The 22,630-nt window shown below is 38.3% G+C and overlaps 1 protein-coding gene across 3 annotated transcripts in view; it reads right to left on the bottom strand.

Moving 5' to 3' along the window:
• MCTP1 (multiple C2 and transmembrane domain containing 1) overlaps nt 1-22,630 on the bottom strand; it is a 269,069-nt gene that overhangs the window by 34,074 nt on the left and 212,365 nt on the right. For all 3 annotated transcript variants that reach the window (XM_048930524.1, XM_048930525.1, XM_048930526.1), the window contains 2 exons: nt 19,911-20,030; nt 1,800-1,853 (listed from right to left, as the gene is read on the bottom strand). In XM_048930524.1, coding sequence (XP_048786481.1) covers nt 1,800-1,853; nt 19,911-20,030 — 174 coding nt within the window. The remainder of the gene's footprint in view (nt 1-1,799; nt 1,854-19,910; nt 20,031-22,630) is intronic.

Below are 22,630 nucleotides of genomic sequence, written 5' to 3'. Positions count from 1 at the left end.
CTGGCATCTGCTGATAGCCACAAAACCGGATGGGCGTGCTAGTGAGAGGGGGCTTGCTCCCACCCTCACCATCCTCTCTTAAGGAGTTTGTTTAGCAATTTCTAAAACAACTAGGCTGTTACTACACAGGCTGACTTAAACTACAGAAGCAGTCAAGCATTATTTTTTGTGAACTAATCACAGTTATTTAAAATATCCAGGAATACACACACTGCTGGGACTGTACTTTTGCACTAGCTCTAATAATAAAGCAGGAGCAAACAGGAGAAAATGGCCTCAAATGGATGGCAGATCGGTGTTTATCAGAAGAGAAATGATGATTCAAAGCCAGCATGTTGCGTTAAAATACAAGCTACACAGCTGACCTTTGCAATAAATCATATATTTTATTGCCAGAAGTGCATGCTCATATCATTAGTGTTAAAAACCATCACCTACGTGTTTCGTAAAAGAAGGTTTTGTTGCTGCAGTGTTTGCCAATTGTGAAATGATGTAGCTAACGATTTAAGTGATGTATAGAAGAATTTCACATAATATCTTTCTGTCAGTTGTAAAATGTTTGAGCTGGCAACAGAATGAGGAAAATACATTCTTCTTTTTTTATCATTTCTCAGATCTTAGGTGTTAGCTAACAGAAAAATAATAATTCAGGGGATTAACTAATCACAATGAATTTTCTGACATTTCAAATGCTGCTGCCAGCATATGAATTCTTGGTATATAACTGTACATCTCAACTAGAAACAAAGGTCAAGGACATAAATTAAGATACATTGTTTTTTCTCCTCTAAAAAAAAAAAAAAAAAAAAAAAAATCATTGCATTTTTATAACTTTCTATAAGTGGGGAAAAATCTATGAAGGACAAAAAAACCTTTATTTTAATTTAGAGTTCTTGTAAAATTGTGGGTTTTTTTTTTTTTCCTTTTCTTTTTTCCTTTTCTTTCACAGATATCATCTTACTGGGATGAAAATACCAGAAACGACAGGACTCTGCTCTGTACTTGTTTTGTCAGAAAGCTGTCCCGCCAGTGCTAGCCATTGCTTTCGTGGTGCAAGGTCATTCTAATTTCTTCTCTCCGTTTTTCCCTTCTCCCTGGGGAACAACCAATCCAAGCAGTCCCATAGCTTGGCTCAATAAGATGTGGAAACGAGCTGTTATTTACTGTGGTTGCAATCTTCAACCCAATCAGCAACCTCCAAAGTGAACCACGTTTCCTCAAATAGCCAAATGATCTGCAATAGTTTCCCAGCTTGCTAGGCCACAACTCCAGTTTCAAATCAAATGGACGCCTATGAGAATTGTGATTATTTAAATGTCATACAGAGTGCAAGACATTTCAGCCATTCTTCTACCAAGTAATCCTTTGAAAATTATAGATGTCAATATCCTGTCTTTAACCAGTATGGAGTTGCTATTTTTACACCACTTTCCCCCTGAAGTGCAGCCCTATTTGTAATACTCAAGACAGGACAAATTTTTGTCCTTCAAAAACAGTTGTCACTGCAGTTATCTTCACAAGAGCTATCAAGTTCCAGACAAGCTGAATTATTTTTGTTCCTGGCAGAAAAAATATTTGACCCAGCTCTGGACCAAGAAAAAAAAATAAAATAAAAAGGGCAGGATTTATAGTCCTCTATCCTTTCCTGCAATACACAGTAGCATTGTTAGGATGATAAACAGCTCTGTCCAATTTTCTGGACTAAAACACTTCAACTCCTCTTTTAACTGTCTGTAAAAACAGTGTCATGTCTAAATTCTCCCATCCCCAGGTACCCAAGTGCTAGGAAAGATAATTACCTTGTCATCTCTGTCATCCTCTTCTTCCTCGTCCTCTAGCATGTCCTCCACTACCTGCAGACAGAAACAGTAGTAGTTGTCATGATTTAAAAAGGAAGAGTTTTGTTCTGTCAATTCTAACCCTTTTGTAGATGAAAACTTTATTAACATTTGAAATAAATGCGCAGAAGGAAAATGTACAACTAGGAAAATACACTTCATCTAGAGACTCAAATTTAGGAAAGTGTTGTAGCGTTAACTGACATACATTAGGGAATTACATATTGAAAACCTTTCCTATACAAAATGCTTGCTTGACAATTTAAGTATTTAAAAGGTAGTTCAAAATTCAATGTATGATAGTTTTAACTAAAGGAATCCTTTTTCATCTCCACTGGTGGCTGTACAGTACACACATGCTCATTTTAATTTACTGTTACCTAGAGAAACACAACATTTCTACTAGAATTTACAGTATACATCAAGAGATTTCTGAAAAATAAAAAAACAGGAATAAATTCATATTAGCTTGTCTCCTTGTGATTTACAACAATAACACATACCATATGTTCTATTATCTCTATGTTTCTTAATAGCAATTTTATACAATCTGTGCATCTAACTTTCTGCACGTTAATCGCTAACTAGTTGCCACATTTATACATTATGTATTTTTCAATTTAAATAGTGGAGAGAGTTCTAATTAAGTTAGTATTCTCTCATATCGGGAAAGGGTGTAGCTACTTATATAATAACTTATATAATAACTATAATAACTATATAATAACTTATATGCAAATATTTATTGTAATACAAAAACAGACATAACGAAACTCAGTAAAGATCCACCTAGCCCAGTGTCATACGGGTGCTTAACAAAAAAAAACTATATATTATAAAACATGCATTAAAAGGTAAGCAAAATAAAAATTCATTGGTATGAAATCCTACTCTATCTCTGTTACAGATTGGTCACCATATGAAATAACCATGTATTTTGTTACAAAGTAAATTACAAATAACTTCAGTATACTTGTCATTTAGGATAACACATTACAACTGTAACTCCATAATCTCCCCTGAAAGACAGCAGTGATTCTCAGCAGATTCATACCCACGTCCAAGAACTAAAGGACTTGAACATGATCAAGGAGCCAAATTTGGAAACAGAAAAATAGAAAAATTCAGGAAAGAGAAAGAAAAAAAGTGCACATCAAAGGCCTTTCTCAGGGTAAGCTCAACTGTCATGAAGATTCCAGATAATCATGACAGCTCTGCTTGTGGCAGAGAGTGGGAACCAGATCTTTAATGTACTTCCAGCCCAAACCATTCTGTGATTCATTCTGTTTTTCCATGTTACTGGGTCCATTTGGAAGACAAACATATACAGTGTTTTATCACACCTAAGATAAAGCACTCCGCCTGCATGCCAGTCAACAGCACAGTTCAAAACAATTCACTTCAGACACTCATCCTCATTTGAATCCATTGCCTAACAGATCCTTCCTATAACAGATGTGGATTTTGTTTGGGAAGGACCTTCCCTCATCAGTCTCTACTTCCCTTTAAAGTCAGCACTGTTCTATTAAAGAAAGAGGATCAGAGACAAGAACAGGAGAGTTCAGGACAGTGACAGGCGAGTTGAACCTTTCAACAAGATTGGCAAGGGTTGAGAACATAGTTTTGAAATGCTTATTAGCTGCTGCTTAGCTCACTGTACCATTTTACAGACCCCATTTGGAAGTGCCTCAGACACCGTTTCATGGACCTTGCTGTAGAGCAGAAGGCATTTTCAGTTTCCCATGGACCTGCCTCAACAACTTGCTCCTCTGTTTGCAGCTCACTGTTGTCTTCCCAGTGGTTCCAATTGCTTGTGGAGATCAGCCGTAACTACACCAACAGCGTGAAACAAGTCCATCCTAAAACTCCTAACATGGATAATTTCACAGACCCAGTTTAGAAAGCATCTCTGGAAATGCTTGCATCACTTCTTCTGAGGAATAGGAGAACTGAGAGGGTAAAAACAAACTCTTAAGGGCTAGAATGGGATGGAAGCCCTTTTGCCACACTGAAAAAGATCAGTAATTACATCATTAAGTGTCTAAAGCCCAAGATATATGCCTGAATCTGTTGATTCAGATATTGTCTATGCCTGGAGCTGACTAACCTCACTAGGTCTCTTACTTTTTCAATATTAATATTCCCAAGACACTTAAATAACTTTTCAAAGTACATCCAGAATTTCCTTGTCTTGACAGAGGAATGCCTACTTCACATTAGTGCTAAAGTTAACTTGGAGACAAGTAGTTGAATTGGAAACCTCTGAAACTGTTGCAAATGATGACATCTCATTGGGATCACTTACACAACAATAATCATCCTAAATTATCCAGATAATAATACTTCAAAGTCATTTTTTTCTTCCTCATCTACTGATTTTAAAGTACTTTACAAGCTTCTACACAGTGGCAAAATGTTAAATTGTTTAAAGGATATAGAAAGTCCTTTGAAATCCCTTAAATCCCCAGGACTGAACCCAGATTTTCATCTCAAGCATTCCATTTTTCAATTCAAAAGTCACTACCAATCTGTGTTCTTGTTCTAGGTTAGTCATACCATGAATTACATTTGGCTTTAGAGTACTGAAATATCTGGAAAGGAAAACAGAATTCAATTACTGTAGTGAAATAAAGCAATAGTGTTCTCAAGCCCAAGATACAGACTCTTTAATGTAAATGAAACTTAGTCTATGCTTTTCATTAAAGCACCACAACAGTGGTTTTTCAGAACTTTCACACAAATTAAAACATGAACAGTAGACTATTCAGACTTACTAGATATATGAAAAATATGCTGAAGCCTTATAAAAGCTGTATATGAAGAATGAGCCTGCAACCAGGAAGCAAAAAAACATATCCAAAGAAGATTGCTTCTTTTGGGAAGGTGTTGAAGGGGTCAGGAGCACAATGGTGTTCTTCACTGTCCTCCCAGTGGGAAACAGGGATCTGAGCAGAAGGAAGAGAACTGACCAGTTGAACGACTCCTTCAGGAAGGCATTGCATCCAAAAGCATAGTTGAAGAGACAGTAGACTAATGAACACAGCATAGGAAATAATCAAGGAGAGTTGGAAACTGTGATGCACTCTGAAAATGTTGATGTTATTGCCATCACAGAAACATGGCGGGATGATTCACATAACTGGAACTCCACCACTTACGGCTATAAGCTTTTTTGAAAGGAAAGGCAAAATACAAGGGGCAGAGGAGTTGCTCTCAATGTTAAGGAGTGGATAGACTGCAAGAAGCTCCTTCAGAGAAACAGTTAGGAACAGTTGGACAGCCTGCAGGTTAAAATTATGAATGAGACCAATAAAGGACAGTGGTGGTTGGGGGTCTACTACAGGCCAACTAAGAGGCCAACCTGTTGATGAGGCCTTCCTGTGTCAGCTACAGGAAGTTTCATGCTCACAGGCTTTCATCCTGAAGAGGGATTTCAACCACCCAGCTATCCACTGGCAAGACAGCACGGTGAGCTGCAAGCAATCCAGCTGAATCCTGGAGCCCATTGACAATAACTTTCTGGTTCAGATATTGGATAGACCAATCGGAGGTGAAGCATTGCTGGACATGGTGTTCACCAATGTGGAGATCATTAAAGATTCAAGATTGGAGGCAGCGTGGGCTGCAGTGACCATGCCATGATTGAGTTCATGATCTCAAGAAACATGGGCCTGGCAAAGAGTGGAGTCAGGACTCTGAACTTCAGAAAGCAAACTTTGGGGTGTTTGAGGAATTGTTGAATGAGATCTCATGGGAAGAAGTCCTTAGAGGCAGGAGTGGAACAAAGATGGCTACTCTTTAAAAATGCCCTTCTGATAGCATAAGAGCTCTCCACCTCTCAGAATAAGAACGCGGACAGTGGAGACAGGAAACCAGCATGGCTTGGCAAGGACCTGCTGGTCAAACTGAGGGAAAAGAACTCAAAGCCTGTGAGTACAGATATTGGAAGCAAGGGTGTGCCACCTGAAAAGAATACAAGGATACTGTTCAGACTTGCAGAAATGGGATCAGAAAACCAAGGCGCAGATGAAACTGAACTTGGCAAGAAATCTTAAAACCAACATGAAGGAATTCTATGGGTACATAGGTAGAAAAGACAGGCCAAAGAAAGCATACTCTCTCTGCTAAGTAAGAAAGGACAACTGGATACAACAGATATGGAGAAGGCTGAGGTACCAATGAGTTCTCTGCCTCTTCACTGGCAGCCAAGATTCGCACATCCCTGAGCCTCATATTTCTGAACCTGAACCTCTAGGTGGGAAATGGGGAAGAAAATTTACTTCTCTATAAGGGCAGAGCAAGTCCAAGCCCTATTCATGAGACTGAAAGAAAACAGTTCCATGGGGAAGGACAATATATAACCCAAGGTCCTAAGCAAGTTGGCTGATGTAGTTGCTGAGTCACTTGCCATCACATCTGAAAAGTCGTGGCTGTCAGGTGAGGCCCCTATTGGACTAGAAAAAGGGAAACACCATTCCCATTTACAAAAAAAAACCCAAAAAACAACAAAGGAGGAGGGAGAATTCAGGGAACCAGAGGCTGGTGAGCTTCATTTCTGTGCAGGGGAAGATCATGGAATAGATCCTCCTGGGAGAGATGTTAAGACACATGAGGGACCAATGGGTGATCTGAGACAGCCAATAGGTTCACCAATGGATGGTTGTGTCTGAACAAACTGGTGGCCTTAAATGATTGACTGTCTCTGTGGACAAAGGGAAGGCAACTGATGTCATCAACCCAAACTTCTGCAAGAAAGATATTGAGGCCCTGGAACGTGTTCAAAGGAGGGCAACAAAGCTGGTGAGGGGTCTGGAACACAGGCCATATGAGGAGAGGCTGAAGGAGCTGGGAATGTTCAGCCTGGAGAAGAGGAGGCTCAGGGGAGACCTCATTGCTCTCTATAACTTCCTGAAGGGAGGTTGTAGTGAGCTGGGGGTCGGCCTCTTCTCTCGTGTCATTAGTGATTGGACCAGAGGGAATGGCTTCAAGCTATGGCAGGGGAGATTCAGGCTGGACATTAGGAAGTATTACTTTTCAGAAAGAGTGGTCAGGCACTGGAATGGACTGCCCAGGGAGGTGGTGGAGTCACCGACCCTGGGGGTGTTCAAGGAAAGGCTGGATGTTGTGTTGAGGGATATGGTTTAGTGGGAGCTACTGGGAATAGGTGAATGGTTGGACTGGATGATCTTTTAGGTCTTTTCCAACCTTGGTGGTTCTATGATTCTATGATTCTAAGGCTTTTGACATGGTCCCCCACAACATCCTCATCTCTAAATTGGAAAGATAGGACAGATTATTTGGTGAGTAAGGAATTAGTTGGAAGGTTGCAGCCAGAAAGTTGTGGTCAATGGCTCTACATCCACATGGAGGCAGATGATGAGCTGTGTCCCCCAGTCGGTCCATCTTGGGACAGGTACACTTTAACATTTTCATCAATTACATAGATGATGGGACTGAGTGCACTCTCAGCAAGTTTGCTGGTGACACCAAGATGAACACTGCGATTGATAAAGCAGAAGGAAGGGATGCCATCCAAAGGAACCTTGATAGACTTGAAAGGTGGGTTCTTGTGAAACTAATTCAACAAAATAAAGTGCAAACTTTTGCACCTAGTTAAAGTAATCCCAGATACTAGGAAGAACTTGGGGTGTCCTGGTTGATGAAAAATGTTATATGAGCCAATAGTGTGCACTTGTAGCCTGGGAGACAAATGGTATCATAGGTTCCATCAGAAGAGAGGCGGCAGCAGGAAGAAGAAGGTGATTGTCCTTTTCTACTCTTCCCTCATGCGGACCCAGCTGGAGTACTGCATTCAAGTCTGGGGCCTCCAACATGGAAAAGATGTGAAGCTTTTGGAGAACGTTCAGAGGAGGGCCATGAAGATGATCAGAGGGCTGGAACACCTCTCTTATGAAGATAGGCTGAAGGAACTCGGCTTGTTCAGCTTGGAAAAGAGAAGGCTGCAGGGACACTTCACTATGGCCTTCCAGTATTTCAAGGGAGTTCATAAACATGAGGGAAATCAACTTTTTACAAGGGCAGATCGTGACAGGACAAGGGGGAATAGTTTTAAACTAAAGGAAGGAAGATTTAGATTAGATGTCAGGCAGAATTTTTTTATTGAGAGAGTGGTGAGGTGTTGGCAGTGGCTGCCAAGAGAGGCTGTGGATGTCCAACTCGTGAAAGTGTTTAAGGCTAAGCTGGATGTGGCCCCGCGCAATCTGATCTAGTACTTGATCTAGCAGCTGGCAGCCCTGCCTGTGGCACATGGGTTGGAACTTGATGATGCTTGAGGTCCCTTCCCAACCCAAGCCATTCTCTGATTCTAAGAATACTGCATAAAAATCCACAATGGATTTTTTTTTCTTCTTTGATAGAAGGTTCTTGCTATTCAAATAAAGCATGAATGTGCTTCTTTGGTTTGAAGCAACGTAGTAGTTACTCAGATCTCTATATCAAGCCTTATACCCTGGGGAGGTATAATGGAGAGGAGGAGGAGAAGGAAATAGAGGGAGTTGGAGAGAGAACAGGAAAAGGCATATGAAGGTAAAATGAAACATTAGAGTTATTTTGTTAAAAGTTCTATGGCAGAAATCTTAGATTGTCCCTAGAACACTCACTTTAAATTATGCCTTCTGATAGCTTGCTTGAAATCAAGTAGTATTAATCAAACAAAGGAAGGGCACCGGGGAAATCAGAAAGATCTAATGCAAGCAGTTAAAAGTGACATGACCTTCTGTAATGTCACTTGTCACAGACTTATGTGCCACATACTGGTAGAAGGTCTTGAAAGAACCTAATTCTTGGTACTGTTCTTTGAATGTAATACTAATACAGATGACATTTTAAAAAACGCATGTAGATGTCCTCAAAAATGGCATGTCAGCTACTCCACAGACAAACAGTAAGCAGATGTTGTTTAAATGTAGCAAAACTAGATTGTTTCTGTGCAAAATAGACCTTTTGAAAACATACTAATCACAAAAAGCGGTCTAATTCCTGCATGCTGCCTTTCCTATTGACCCATTCCCACCTTCGTTGAGGTAAAAGAGTTTTGTCTATAAATATTGTACAATTTGTACTTTATACAAGATTACAGGAGTACTTGTTCTGTCACAGCAGCAACTATGTGCAGTTTTCTTGAATAAGGTTACTGCAAGGCAGCACAAATACCGTATTTGCATCATAGAAAAGACCCAAATATTTATGGACTAGAATGTTGTCTTTTTAGTTAGTTGACAACTAACTGCAACTTGCACTTATTCTAAAAATGATCTGCTGACTAACAAACAATATAGGATTCATGAGAAAATAATTTGTTGTGACTTCCAACATCAACACCTGCAAAGCACGCTTGCATTCTAGTTATTTAGAAGCATCTTGAATCAAAAATCAATGATTGCAGAGAACTTTACAATACTTCTTGAAAGCACTTTGTGGAAAAGTGGCACACTGAAACTCAAGAACACTTTTAATGAAAGGCCCTAGTCTCTCGTTACCAGCCTGCTGTTTTTCACTGCAAACAGCAAGTCACTTCATGAACTGTCTCCAGTTCTAATTTCTTCAGCTAATCCAACAACATGAAACATACAACACTTCCGTAGATTTGCTTAAATTTTACTTGATTTAGTGCTTCAAACATAGTTGGGTTAAATGAAGAGCAAAAGAAAATAGTTTATGCTGTATCTAATGCTACAGTGTCACAATATCTGCAGAGATTTTGATTTTCACATGAAGGTATTAATTTCTGGAAGGTAAAATAAAAGAGAATGAGATTTGGTTCTGAATCACATACCTTTTACATATGCAAAGAACGTAGTCAGAATTGTACTGCTCAAGGCTGTTTGGATTTCATGTAATTCATACTGCCTACATATAGACTATACCACACGTGTGTCTCACAATTCACAGTGTTTGTGTGTACAGTATAAAATTATATGCAGAATGTCTCAATGAAGTAGGATGCACAAAACCAGTTAGGATTTTTCAGGTAGTTTTGAAATCCTTGAACTTAAAGCAATGGCATCCACCACCCACAAGCCCACGACAGGAGTGTTTCTGTGGTCATTTTCACAACATGATGTCTGCTCCTTTCATTGAATTGTTAAGGAGAAACTTTCTGGGAGATACAGCTTAATTAAAATGTCCATTTTTTTATACCAAATTTATAAGAAAAATAAAAATAAATTAACAGATTCTGATTTAATATCATAGTAGATCTGGAATACTACTGATCCTGATTTATTCTGCTAATGTTTGACCTTGGGGTATTTCCACTGCAGTTATCATCAAGATAACTGAGCTACTAGATGTAATAATAATTAGTATGATAAGCTTGCCAGTAAGTTCAGAAGACAGTAGACTAAAAAGAGAAGTATTAGTACTTTACTGCTAAAATACTTCCTGATTTTTACAGAGACACTCAAATACGATTACTTCATCTCACAGAATGCATTTTGTTAGCTTGTTCTGGGAAGTGCTCATGTTGTAATTTAGTCTCATTGTTAATAGGAAATGAGACTTTAATATGGCCATCAGATGCTTTTTGATACATGTTACTGATTACACGTAGTTCTGTAATGTCAGCAACAGAATTTTTATTTGCAGTACAATAAATGTCTTGGTAATATGCTTGGGCAGTACATACAGTTTATTATACAAGAACATGTAACCTTTCTCCTGGTTACAGTGTTGTATGCCCTCAATATTCAGTTGTTAATGTAGCTAAGAATATGTAATTTTTATTATAAAAAATGGCGTAAGTAGAAGCCTTGCTTCCCTCTATATATTTTTTCTTCAATATGTGGTTATTTTAGCTTTTTCTTGCATTTACATAATGCACTGTGAAGTGAATATTAGGTGTTTGTTTGAAGTATGTCTCCATCTAAAGGCTTCAACTTGCACTGTACATTTGAAAATGTCATATCTCTGATTTTAGAGTGGTTCATTTTCAGTTCAGTTCAACACCATAAAAACACTCACTGTATGGTTAACTGTCAGTGATAAGTTTACCATACAGCACTAATAAAAACTGCTTAACAAATTTTTATGATAATTCTCTACAATAAAATAGCTTATTATATTTGTTAACAGCATAAAGGAACAATGGTGCTTTAAACTGTTATTAACTTTCTCCAAGTAATATTAACATTCCAGTAGGAGCAGATACCCTTCTCTTATAAACTAGCATTTAATTCGAGCAAATCTAACCTTGTGAGCCTAACATTATGTATTACATTACAATTCGGAGCTGTAAGCTTTTCAGTAGGAAAAAAAGTGTTACTAATTTTATGGGATGTTGCATATAATATACATATTAATGCAATTTCAGTAAAATAAAAAAAATAATCAGATATTGGCATATTTTGATTAATACATTAACACTGCAGAATAATTCCAAAGTTATATTAGTCTAGACTGAATTAAAACATTTTTAAGGAAAATACAATCTCAAAAAGAATTAAAAAATTCACATGACTACTGGAATTTTTACTGTGAACTAAGCTGATCTTAGTTCATAAAACATTATTTATAATAGCCACTTTAACTTGTCATGCCAATCTTGTTGCAATTTAAATCCTGATGCAAATGGAAACAAAAGTCATTAAAACAATTTCTTAGGAAAAATGCCTCTATGTGCACTGAAGTTGAATTTTATGCTAGATGCCAAAAATATAGCAAGATGTAATTGAACAAGTGTTGCAAAACTTACATTGACTAATCAGCTGGCTTAAAAAAAAAAATTTCTTTTTTTTTTTTTTTAATTTATTTTATTTTTAATGCTGAAAATGTCTAGGGCTGGATTTTGACATTTTGTCTTCAAGTGACATAAATCAGACATAATATTCCAATTCTGCAGTGCAACTGTTTTTTGTAAACGCTGCTGGGATGAGAACAGCTATACAAAGTTTTAGCACGAGGTTACTGCATTCTCAGATGTTGTAGATGAGCCTCCATGCAGGGATTGCACTGGCCATGCGGGCAGCCTCGTCTAACCGTAGCTCAGAGAGCTAACTGCAGTATTACATTCTATTATGCTGCCAGAGAGAAACGCTTCCAGCCGAACTTATATCCTTACATAGTGTACTGTGTGACTGTTAAATTAGTGCATAATGCATTTAAAATATTTATAGTGCCAACATTTAGTTAAATAACCTTTATGTAAGATTTATGTTGATTTGCTCATTTCTCATTTAATGGCAAATTATGAAGAGCATGTTTCATAAAGATAATTCTCCATTTAAATTCAGCAGGCCATTAAATATTAAAATTATGTTTCTGATGCAATCTAAAGCAAATTTGTCCAGCTTCAGCGATTATTTGCACTCATAAAAATTAGACTTGATTAATAAAATTTAAATGCTTGATTAACCTGACATTTTCATGTTTCTTTTCTGATTTATTAAAAAAGCCTCTGTCCCACAGTGGGGCACTCTCGTGTGTTTTTCCTCCCTGACTGTATGGATTGTATAGAAAGAACAAACAGCTGCATGAAGACAGCGACAGTTCTCAGCAGACTGCTTAATATTCAGGCACGTGTTGCCTGTGGTCTTTGTGCTCTGACAGCACCCAGGCTGAGCACACAGGCAGGCGATGACCTATTTACAAAAGCCTTTCTAACTTCTTTTACTGACGATAACAAACGGAGAGCAGGTTTGAGATTCTGATTAATTTGGCCATGGTAAGAAGGGCTGCCTGGTTGAAAAAAAAACCTTCTGGACTTGGCTGCACTGTTCAGTGCTGTGCTGATTGCTATCTGTAACAGAATAAACATCTATTTCCAGGTACAGAGTATTTGGCTAATTAGCAGCAGTCAGCAAACACAATGTGAAACCCTTTTAAGTAATGTTTTAAACTGTTCCAGGAAAAATAACTGTTTTTCTGATTAGTGGCACCATAATTTAAAAATTTTTTATATTCTATCCCCAACTCTGTATTCTCCCACTAGCCCTCATACACTGGAGAACTTAAGGCTGCTGCTGTCATATTGGAGGCCAAGTTCTCAGAGTCAAAACAGGAGGCCAAGATGTAATGGCCAACATGACTACCTTCTTTTGTACCACACTGTGCAAATGACGTATTCTAGACGCAGTCTAGCTAGAATACAGGGACAATAATTACTTTTGCCATAACTTCAAAAAACTTCAGTCCTCAGCTAAAGTTCCCTGTTGTCTCCTTGGAATAAGAGGCACTGGAACTTCTAGCACAAGCATTTCAATGCTGCATCTGCAATGGATCTAAACTTGGTGTTTGCATTGTATTAATCTGCAGAAATCCTGCTAAACTTTGGAGTCATTTCTGCACACTGTAAGACTATAGTGGGTAAAACAAAACAAAACAAAAATGGTAAAGTGAGTAACTGTCTCATTATCTGCTTGCTAACTCACTTTTTCCAGGACAAATAACAGAATGCTAAAGTCAGCTCCTTTTTTGGTGGGGTTTGTTTGTACAAAATGGTGCTCTTTACCAAGGAGAAGCTGACCCAAATTCACCAAAGGCTCTGACACACTGCTGCCTTGCTCCAAAGAGATAATTATTTGGACATTAGACAAAAAACCTGCAACTGAATTGGGTGTTACGCTGCTAACCCAAACTCATTGCGTCTTCTTGAGGAAGCAGGGAATCCAGTGAGACGGATATACTCATGAGCATCCTTGTTTCCAATTCCATTTTTGTTTTTCTTATTTCCAGAGTACATATGAAGTCAAAGAACAAAAAGAAAATCTGAGCGTACAAACAAAGGTTAAAATAAGCTATCAGATAAAACCCACATATACCATAAATTTCTTTGAAGATCAGAGCAAAATTCTCTTTTTGTCCTTTCAGAGGACTATATAAAAAACATCCACAGAAACTGGTCAAAGTCTGAAAATGAAATCTAGTATTTTACTAAAGTTACTGTTCTTCTGTTCCATAATATAACCCTAAACGAGTCCATCTCTAACTCTTAAAAGAAACATATATTCTAGAAACATAAGTCATCAAAGCTTATTTCATAAAAAATCTCCACTGAAATTAAAGATGTATCATATCATTTTATACCAGTCTTACAAGATTAATAATACGCGTATATACTCTATTATACAGATTCCTAAGAATTTGTGTATGGCACATTAACTCCCAGCTGCTCACCATCATTTTCTATGCAATGACGTGCAACTTGAAACTTCAAGAGGAAATCAGCTATTTAATATTTCCTTTAAGGCTCTAAGTATTAACAATAAATAGGATGTGAACTGAAGTGATTAAAGTACTTTTCCATAGGGGTATATGTGGCAGAGGAACATTTATAGGTAACTCCAAGCATGTGCATTATCCTGCTTACTAAATTTTAAATTACTTGGGAAAAAAAAAAGTCTAACAAATTATAGACCAAAAAGGCGTGTAGGATTAGTATCCTTAGTTAGAGAATCACAGGATGGCTAGGGTCTGCAGGGACTTCTTGAGTCTATCTGGCATCTGGTCCAACCCTCCTGTTGAAGTAGAGTCATCTACAAGCAGGTTGACCAGAACTATATCAAGTCTGGTTCTGAATATCTCCAAGTACAGATATTCCTCAGTCTCTCTGTATATCTTGTTCCATTGTTGGGCCACCCTCACTATAACTGTCTTTCTGGTGTTCATATGAAATACCACAAACTTCGTTTTACGCCCACTGACTCCTGTCCTGTCATGGGCACCACTAAGAGAAACTGGCTCCTTCTTCCCTTCCCATCAGTGAGTTAAATACATTAAGATCCTTCCAGGCTTCGTCTTCTCTTGGTTGAACAGTCCTAGCTCCCAGCTTCTTCCCCAATTCCTTTATCATCTTCCCTTTGCTGAACTGCATTATCTTGACTTCTTGACTTGCCACAACTAAAAATCTTGTATTCATCCACTGTACTTCAGCTATGAGAACAAGCCCACTGCACCTCCACAATCCTGCACGCATACAACAGCACCCTTCCCCATTACTTCAAGTTTAATACTCTCTTTATGTTAGCCAGCCTTCTGGGAAAGGTGAGAATAACCAACTTGGTGAAGTGGATCTAGTTTCTTCCTATCAGTCCTCAGTACTCAAAGAGGACCCCATACCTGTGAAAACAAAGTCCCTGTTGATAACAGCTGTGCAACTGGTTGTTGACCCACCAGATACAGTTGTTCCTCTTTCAACCTTTCTACCTCAATGGCAGCACTGAGGGGAAAACCACTTAGGCACCCTATCTGTCACTTGCACCCTATCAGTCAAGGGAAAACAGGAACAGATCCAACATGCCAGCCCAGCAGCTGAGAAAATGTCAAAGTCTGTCCTAACCATAGAACAAAGAAATATGTGCATAGGAAAAAAAAAAGAGACCAAACATTTTAGTTGGTAACTCATGCAAACCATGCTGCATTTGCAGTACGTTTTCTGACCACATAGTCAACTACTTTGTCTTAGAGAAGGGGACAACAGCAGCTGGAGAGCAGGAACAGTTCTAATTACTTTGAGAGATTATCTGCCCATCCCTTAAGTCAGGAGCTCTAGCAGGGAATCAGAACAGAACCAAAGTAGAATTTTTTTTTTTTCCCCACCAGTTTCATGAGATCCTAATAATTACTGCTTAGAAATAGACAGAAATAGAAGTGAGAATAAAGATCCCAGACAGAAGTGAGAAAAAAAATTCCAGACAGCAATGCTGCAATGCTGCTCTTTTTGCAACTTCACAAAGGTGAGATCTTTTTTTCCAACATACTCGAAAACATCTTATTAACATTACTTGCACATTTCTGAAAATGAATGAAAAGAAGCTACAGACCCCATCACACTTTCTGCTAATTTGGATACAATTCTTTCAACTGCAGCCAGGTGAGGATGAATGTATCTGGTTATACAGTTATTGCAACTCAATTTAGGTTAGCAGGTAAGGTGACTTTGTATTGTTTGCCCCAAGCAGCCCAGGCAGTCTGTCACCATGACACGTTTGGTTGCCCTATACTTTTGATGCGCACAGGGCCATGAGATGCAGTGGTAGTACTTCCCTCAGCAGGTAAAAGGTAATAGGAAGGGCTGCTTCCAACAGCATGATGATATGAAGCTATGGCAGTGGGGATGGGAAAGTGGAAGCAGTTGGTACCTCTGTTCTCCCTCAGAGAATGTGAAAAAGACACTGGAAAAAAAGTGTGCGCATGCAGAAAGCACTCAGATCCAATCATTTCCAACCTTGTACATTTTGGTGGTGATTGCTTAAGATCAAAACTGCAGTCATAATGGAAATAGATTATATGGTGAGATCAGATACTTAGGAATATGCCTATTAGGAAGTTCAGGAATTTAAACACTATTTTCTGAAGTCAAGAAATATCCTTGGGGAAAGAAGCTAGGTAAGCTTCAGGCAAAAATGTTGCTGCAAAATTCAGAGGAAAGCATTAAGAATGCTTTTTCTGTGTTTTTTCCTAGCTTAATACTGGAAAGAAATATTTATTCTGTGATTTTTACTTCCTGTCGTATGAGTCAATGCCAGGAATTTATTTGTTTTAGATCAGTTCTCAATTCTCACAGATTATTCAGAAAACCATCCACTAAATCTACATCTGTATTGTTTCTCCTACACTTTCCTTTGTTACAGCACAAAACCTCACCAGTTACCCCAGTATTTCATGCAAGAGTTTCCCGATGAAAACTTGCCTTTGAGAAACACAACTAATATTGACCTTCATGTACAATAGAGAACCCAACTTTTTTTTTAAATTTGTGCCAGCATTTGAGTAAAACCACAGTAACAATCAATATTACAGAGTCCAGCTGAATCCAGGAAAGAAATAATACCTAATATGCACCTTCATCTCTCCACTGGACTTTCCATCAGACTTGCATTAGATAGATGCACTTAGGGCTCTCCCTTGCCCAGCTTTGTTGCAAATTTAATTCAATAAAGAACTTGCACATTAAACTTATAAGGAATCAAATTAAGTGGCAGAATAATCACACACTCTGATGAGCAGCAGCGCCTTTTTAGGAAGGAGTAAACTAGACCACTTTGCAGGTGAATTATACCACAAGCAATTAAGTTACAAGCTGCTTCAAAGAAACCAATGTACAAGAGGACAGACTGAAAGAAACCATGGCTGTTGAGAGAGATACTCAAATGTGAATGAGTTAAGGCTGATCCAAGGGGAGAGAAACCTACTGAATCATTTCCTTGATCTGAAGTGAAGCACAGTCACTAAAATTTTCATTGATCAGATAATTTATAATTATTTTCTTGCAGAGATATTACAATGAAAAAGAACTCTTTGGAACTTCTTTTCAAGGCCCAAAATCTAAGTATCTCCCATTCTCATGAAACAAGTTCGAAGTACATACACTTTAACTACAGTTCTCCACGGAGTAAGAAAAAACAGCAAATATATTTATCTTCTTGTGTTAACTTAAGGATTCCAAAGTAACATTTAAAGGTAGATGTTATTTCAAAGATAAGTATCAGTGATTCACCGAGGTATAAAAGAAATCTCTACAGACCTGGAAACAGAAGCGAAATCAGATGAATCCTGAAGCATTCTCTAGCCACCAGGAAATACTGCTTAATTACTTTAGTTCATATTTACATTTTGCATAAGAAAACAGAAATATTTAAATGACTCCTAATCTAATGATAGTGTGCTAATGACCTGAGCTAAGCACTAGCGGTATTACTGAAGATTTGTGAGTTAATTAGAAAGACATTCAATAAGTCAGCAGACCACTTCATAGAAGACAGATGCTCGCTATGATGTTATAACCAAGCTCAATTCATTAAAAATGAGATCCCAACTTCCTTGTAATAAATAAAAAGTAGTAATTAGCAGCACAGATACCAAATATTTAGGAAGAATCTGACTAGTTGATACAAGCCATACGGCTTGGTCTGAAACAGTGTCAGCAAAAGGAACGTTTTCAGAACATCGCTTGGTGTTCTCAACAGAGAGCCCATCAGTAGCTTCATTATTTTGTTAACAAAGTTATACGACTCAATTAATCTTCACAGGCAGGTGTTATTTCAGAGAGAAATTAAGTGTATTGCAGCTCACAAGCAAAATCTCTCCTTTGATAAGGGATTTCAGTTACTCATAAAATCTCAGATGGAGAAGCTTTAAGCATTTGAGGCAGCAGGAGACAAAGGCCTGTGATTTAAGAAATATGCCTTTTCAAGCTTGATCTTAGGCTCTTGCTAGAAATGACAATTTCTGGGATTAGGGAATATCTCTATCATCCCCACCCTTTATTTTAGATGACCCTTTGAAGCCTAACAATCTTAGTGATGTGGATAGGTAACACCAGTGCCAGGATCAGGGCTATATTAGCTCCTCCGGTTACTATTAATTGCAGCTACTAGACATTAGGGCCATATGACCATTCAGGCTCGAAGAAACCTGAGAAAGGGTTTAATCCAACCTCATGCCCACAGCAAGGTCAGCAATGAGGTCAGGTCAGGTTGCTCAGGGCTTTAGCCAGCCAGGTCCTGAAAACATGCAACAGAGACTGCACAGTCTCCCTCGATAGGTAATCTATTTCACTGCTTAACTGCCCTCACAACGAAAAAGATTATCCAGCCTGAACCTCTTTGGTTTCACTGTATGCCTTTTGCTCTCCCACCATCTGCAGGGAGCAATGAAAAACCTAGCTTTGCCTTCACAATAGCCCCCTTGCAGATAGAAGAGGGCTGCTGTCTGGGTCAGCTGAAGCCCCTTCTCCAGCTTATTTTGAGCCCACTTCCCTCTGTCTCTCCTGTGGGTCAAGTGCCTCCGCACATAGCTGGCCCTCCACTCTACTCACTCCAGTTAATTAACTTTATTGTTGAATTGGGCTGTCCAAAACTGAACAGTATTCCAGATGTAATCTCACAAATACTGAGGAGAACAATTGCTTCCCCTAAACAACTGACTGCGCTTCTGGGGTTAACATAACCCATTATGCTTGTGGTGATTCTTGCTGCTGCCACATTTACCTTGCTGTCTACCAAGATATCCAGGCGCAGTTCAGGAGAACTGATCCCCTGGCAATCAATCCTCAGCCTGTATCTTTGCGTGGTATTATTCCATGCAAAGAGCAGGACTTCACATTTTTCCTTATTGAACTTAATGAGGCTTCTATTTGCTCATTCCAACAGCTCAGGTCTACCTGACACATCCACTGTATCAACTGGTTCCACTGTCCTGGTGATGGGATTGCTGTCTGTCACTAGCTACTGGACACTGATGAAGACATTAAATGGAACAAGCTCTTGTATGCTTTGATACTCCACTTATTACCGACCTCCAGATGGAGCGTGACCCATTAAACCCTATTCTCTGAGACCAATTACACTCCTTCCCCTTTTTTCTTCTTTTACTCCACCTAGTTTTCCATCCAGCTCAGAGTGTCGTAGACAGCGGACTGCTTCTGTGGAATGAATACTGAAACAAATATTAAACTCATAAGACTGAGCAAAATCCTTAAGCTGCTTGGATACTAGAAAATTTGCATAGCACAGAATACAACTTCAACTTTTGATATGTACTCCTGCAAATGTGAACTATGCTTTTTTTAATTAATAAATGTCAGTTATTAGTAAATGTTTGCTATTCTATATCCCAGATACAAGCAGTTAATTATATAATGGCATAGACGAAGAAGAAAAGGTTTATATTAAGCTTGATGAATGGTAACATACTAAAGATAAACTGTAAAATCTAATAAAGTGTGATACATTCTGAAACTGTTGACAATTTGTAATCATTTTAACCTTTAACTTCAGTATCTGAAAGAAAAAATGCAACATAAGGACACAGTCTCACACAATCGTTTCCAAAGAATTTGGCTTCCCATGACCTATAAGCCTCTCATCTCCGCTCCCACACAAACCCTATTCTGAGGATAGTATGTGCTCTATATCTTTTAAATGTATTTTCAGCAAAAATGGGCACATTCCTTGGACAGCTGGAGAAAAATTAAATTGCCAAGTGGGGAAACTGTCCACTGAGTATTCAAAAGAAAACAATTTTTGAAAAATGTCATATTTAAAAATAGTTACAAAGTTGTATCTGTTATAAAAAGAAAAGAACATACATGTGCTTGAAGTAGAGAAGACTTACTGTATCATGTTGCCTGTTATCTTTCCCTGATATGATCAAGAAGTAGTTCCATGCCAACAGCAACAACAAAGCCAGTGGTATCATGTAGAGCTCAAAGTTCCAGACCACAAAAAGGAAAAGCTAGAAGACAGAACAGGAAGAAATGTGATTCAGCTCAGCATTACACTAAGCTCTTCAGGATGGTTAAAATCAAGACCAACAAATTAAAATGATTCTAAAGTAATGATTCTAAATCACATCTATTTAGGCAGGTAAATTGTTTAAACATTTTGCTGAGTGGCCACTTACCTGTGTAAAACAACTACTAGCTATTTTATAGCTTTGTAGTTTCATTTTTGCAAAGGAATGTTGCTATAGTGTAGCCTGAAGAAATGTTAATTTTTTTCTCATTAAAAATGCTCATTTGGACAAAATAAACCAAAATGGCATAAAAATAAGATCTCAGCATAATAAAGAAAAGGTTGGTTATTTCTACAGTTAATTTGCTGTTCAAAATACAGAACTCGATAACTTTGTAGTAATGTCACACAAACAGGAATAAACAAATCTGAAAAATTCCTTTGTACAGAAAAACCATGCCAAAAAATCACAGTAACAGGGAAATGGTGTTCAAGTATTTTAATCAAAAGAATGTAAAATAGTGATGATCTCAGTATCACAGGAAATGGGACTGAAGGGCATGCTAAGAAACTGCCCATGTCTACTCGTCCAACAACGTTTACTTGCTCAATTTGAAGTGTTTCCTCAAAACATCCTGAATGTTGTTCAGCACAGTGTGGCCAGGTCACATCTCCCACAGATGTGAGCCATGACATGCAGGGCTGCCTCTGGCACCGTAGCATGGAGATTATGCTCCAGCAGGACCCATCTCCACCGCACAACTCCCAACACTGCAGCTCTGTTGCAGGGCTGTGACGCGCTCCTTAGGGTGAGCTTTAGCCTCAGGTCTGTCAGATATATCAAGCAGTACAGAGATGACTTTGTGGAGCCTGGAAACCCTAAACATTTGTTAGATGCTGCAGCCATCTGTCATCTGGACAGATACTGTTCCTTTTTGATTCTAGAATGAAATCATTGGTTTTCGAGAAAGAATTAAGAAATCTGGATTAGACAGGGTGAAGCTAAACACAATTCCACATCTCATTTCACTTATGAACAACCCCCCTTTTAATTTTAGACAGCTATTGCCATAGCCTGGGGTTGTTCTCTTAACATAAGGCCAAAAAGCACAGATGAAAGTATTATAGCAAATTACGTTGCTTACTGTAGCTGGACATACACTTAAGTTTCAGAAATCTTGCTAAGTCATTTTCATCCAACTAGATAAGCTTTGGAATATTTCTACTTTTATTATCAACTGACCAAAGGTGTTGTGTCACGGAATTGCAAACCTAAAGCCATGTTGCTCATTCTGCTAAATCACTCATGAAGATGTATATACATTTAAATAAGAAGAAAATAGGCATTTCAGTATGTATCCCTATTTAACAGCCTTCTGTTGGATTTCTGTTTTGAGTTAGAAAAAAATCTTACCAAATACTTGCACATTTAAAAAATAAAATAAAAATCTGTATTTTAAGTAATTTTCTGTCTCCAGATCAACTAACCTATCTTACTCCCCAAATTTCTATCACTGAATGCTGTACGTACAGAAGTCCTGTGAGTCTGCAAGAGAAATACAATAAATACTGAAAGGACTGAAAAAGCTCTGTGTATGACATATGTAAGAGGATACTGGCACTTCTAACAGTTAATATTTCATTTGAAAGAAAACCATCTTTTTTAGGTTGTTTAGTTTAAAAGGAAATCTGTTAGGAATGGTAATGAATAAGAAGCAAACAACAGCTCACAGATTTTGAGAGTTCTTCCACTAGCTTTCTAAGTACCCTTTTGAGAGCAAGATCTGCAGGGACTTGATGCTGTAAATTTGATATAGCCAATTTGAACCAGAATTCACATCTCAAAAGCAAAGCAAAAAATCCCTGCACCCATTAACCCCAGAAATGCCCTGAGTCAATGGATACATGCTGAAGGGGGCTTTGGAAGTCAGCAAACAGTATCCAACCACCATTAAAGAGGGCCCCAGAGATTAACAGTTCAGGAATGGCAATACATAGAGTCCTCCTTATGTTCCCATCCTACTTTTGTTGAAAAGCTGGGAAAACAAACAAACAAACAAACTTCAAGTAATATTCCAGGCTCCAGAGAAATAAAATCAGCAACCTAGATGGTCTCAGGAGATACTGACCAGACTGGAGACTGTGGAACATGGTGATCATATAGCTTGTACTTCAGAACATCAAAGAGTTCTCATTCAAATACTCCTCATCTGAGACTTCTACATGTGAAGTGATCCTTAAGGTCATTAATTCCTTCAAAAACTGTAATCTGTAGGCTAGTAAGATATTATACTAAGATACTACCTTTTTATGACTTCTATGGACACATCTTTCCATAACGTGACTATTATTCCCGCCGTTTCCTTCAGATGATTTCGTTGACCTACCAGCCTCATTTCCACTTAGTGCAGATGAATTTTAATCAGTTTTTCCTTTTAGGCACCTGTCTCAGCCAGACACCAGGAAAACAGAGAATCTGTATTTGCAACACAAATGAGGTATGTGCTGCAGGAGGCTAGCACAGTGATGGCACTGCAAGTGAAATAGGCTCACTATCTTCCCAGAACAAAACTGGATTCACAGAAATACACAAGGGAGAAA

Source organism: Lagopus muta, chromosome Z (assembly GCF_023343835.1).
Source record: "Lagopus muta isolate bLagMut1 chromosome Z, bLagMut1 primary, whole genome shotgun sequence".
NCBI lineage: Eukaryota > Metazoa > Chordata > Aves > Galliformes > Phasianidae > Lagopus > Lagopus muta.
This window is presented reverse-complemented; position numbering and strand designations above follow the sequence as displayed.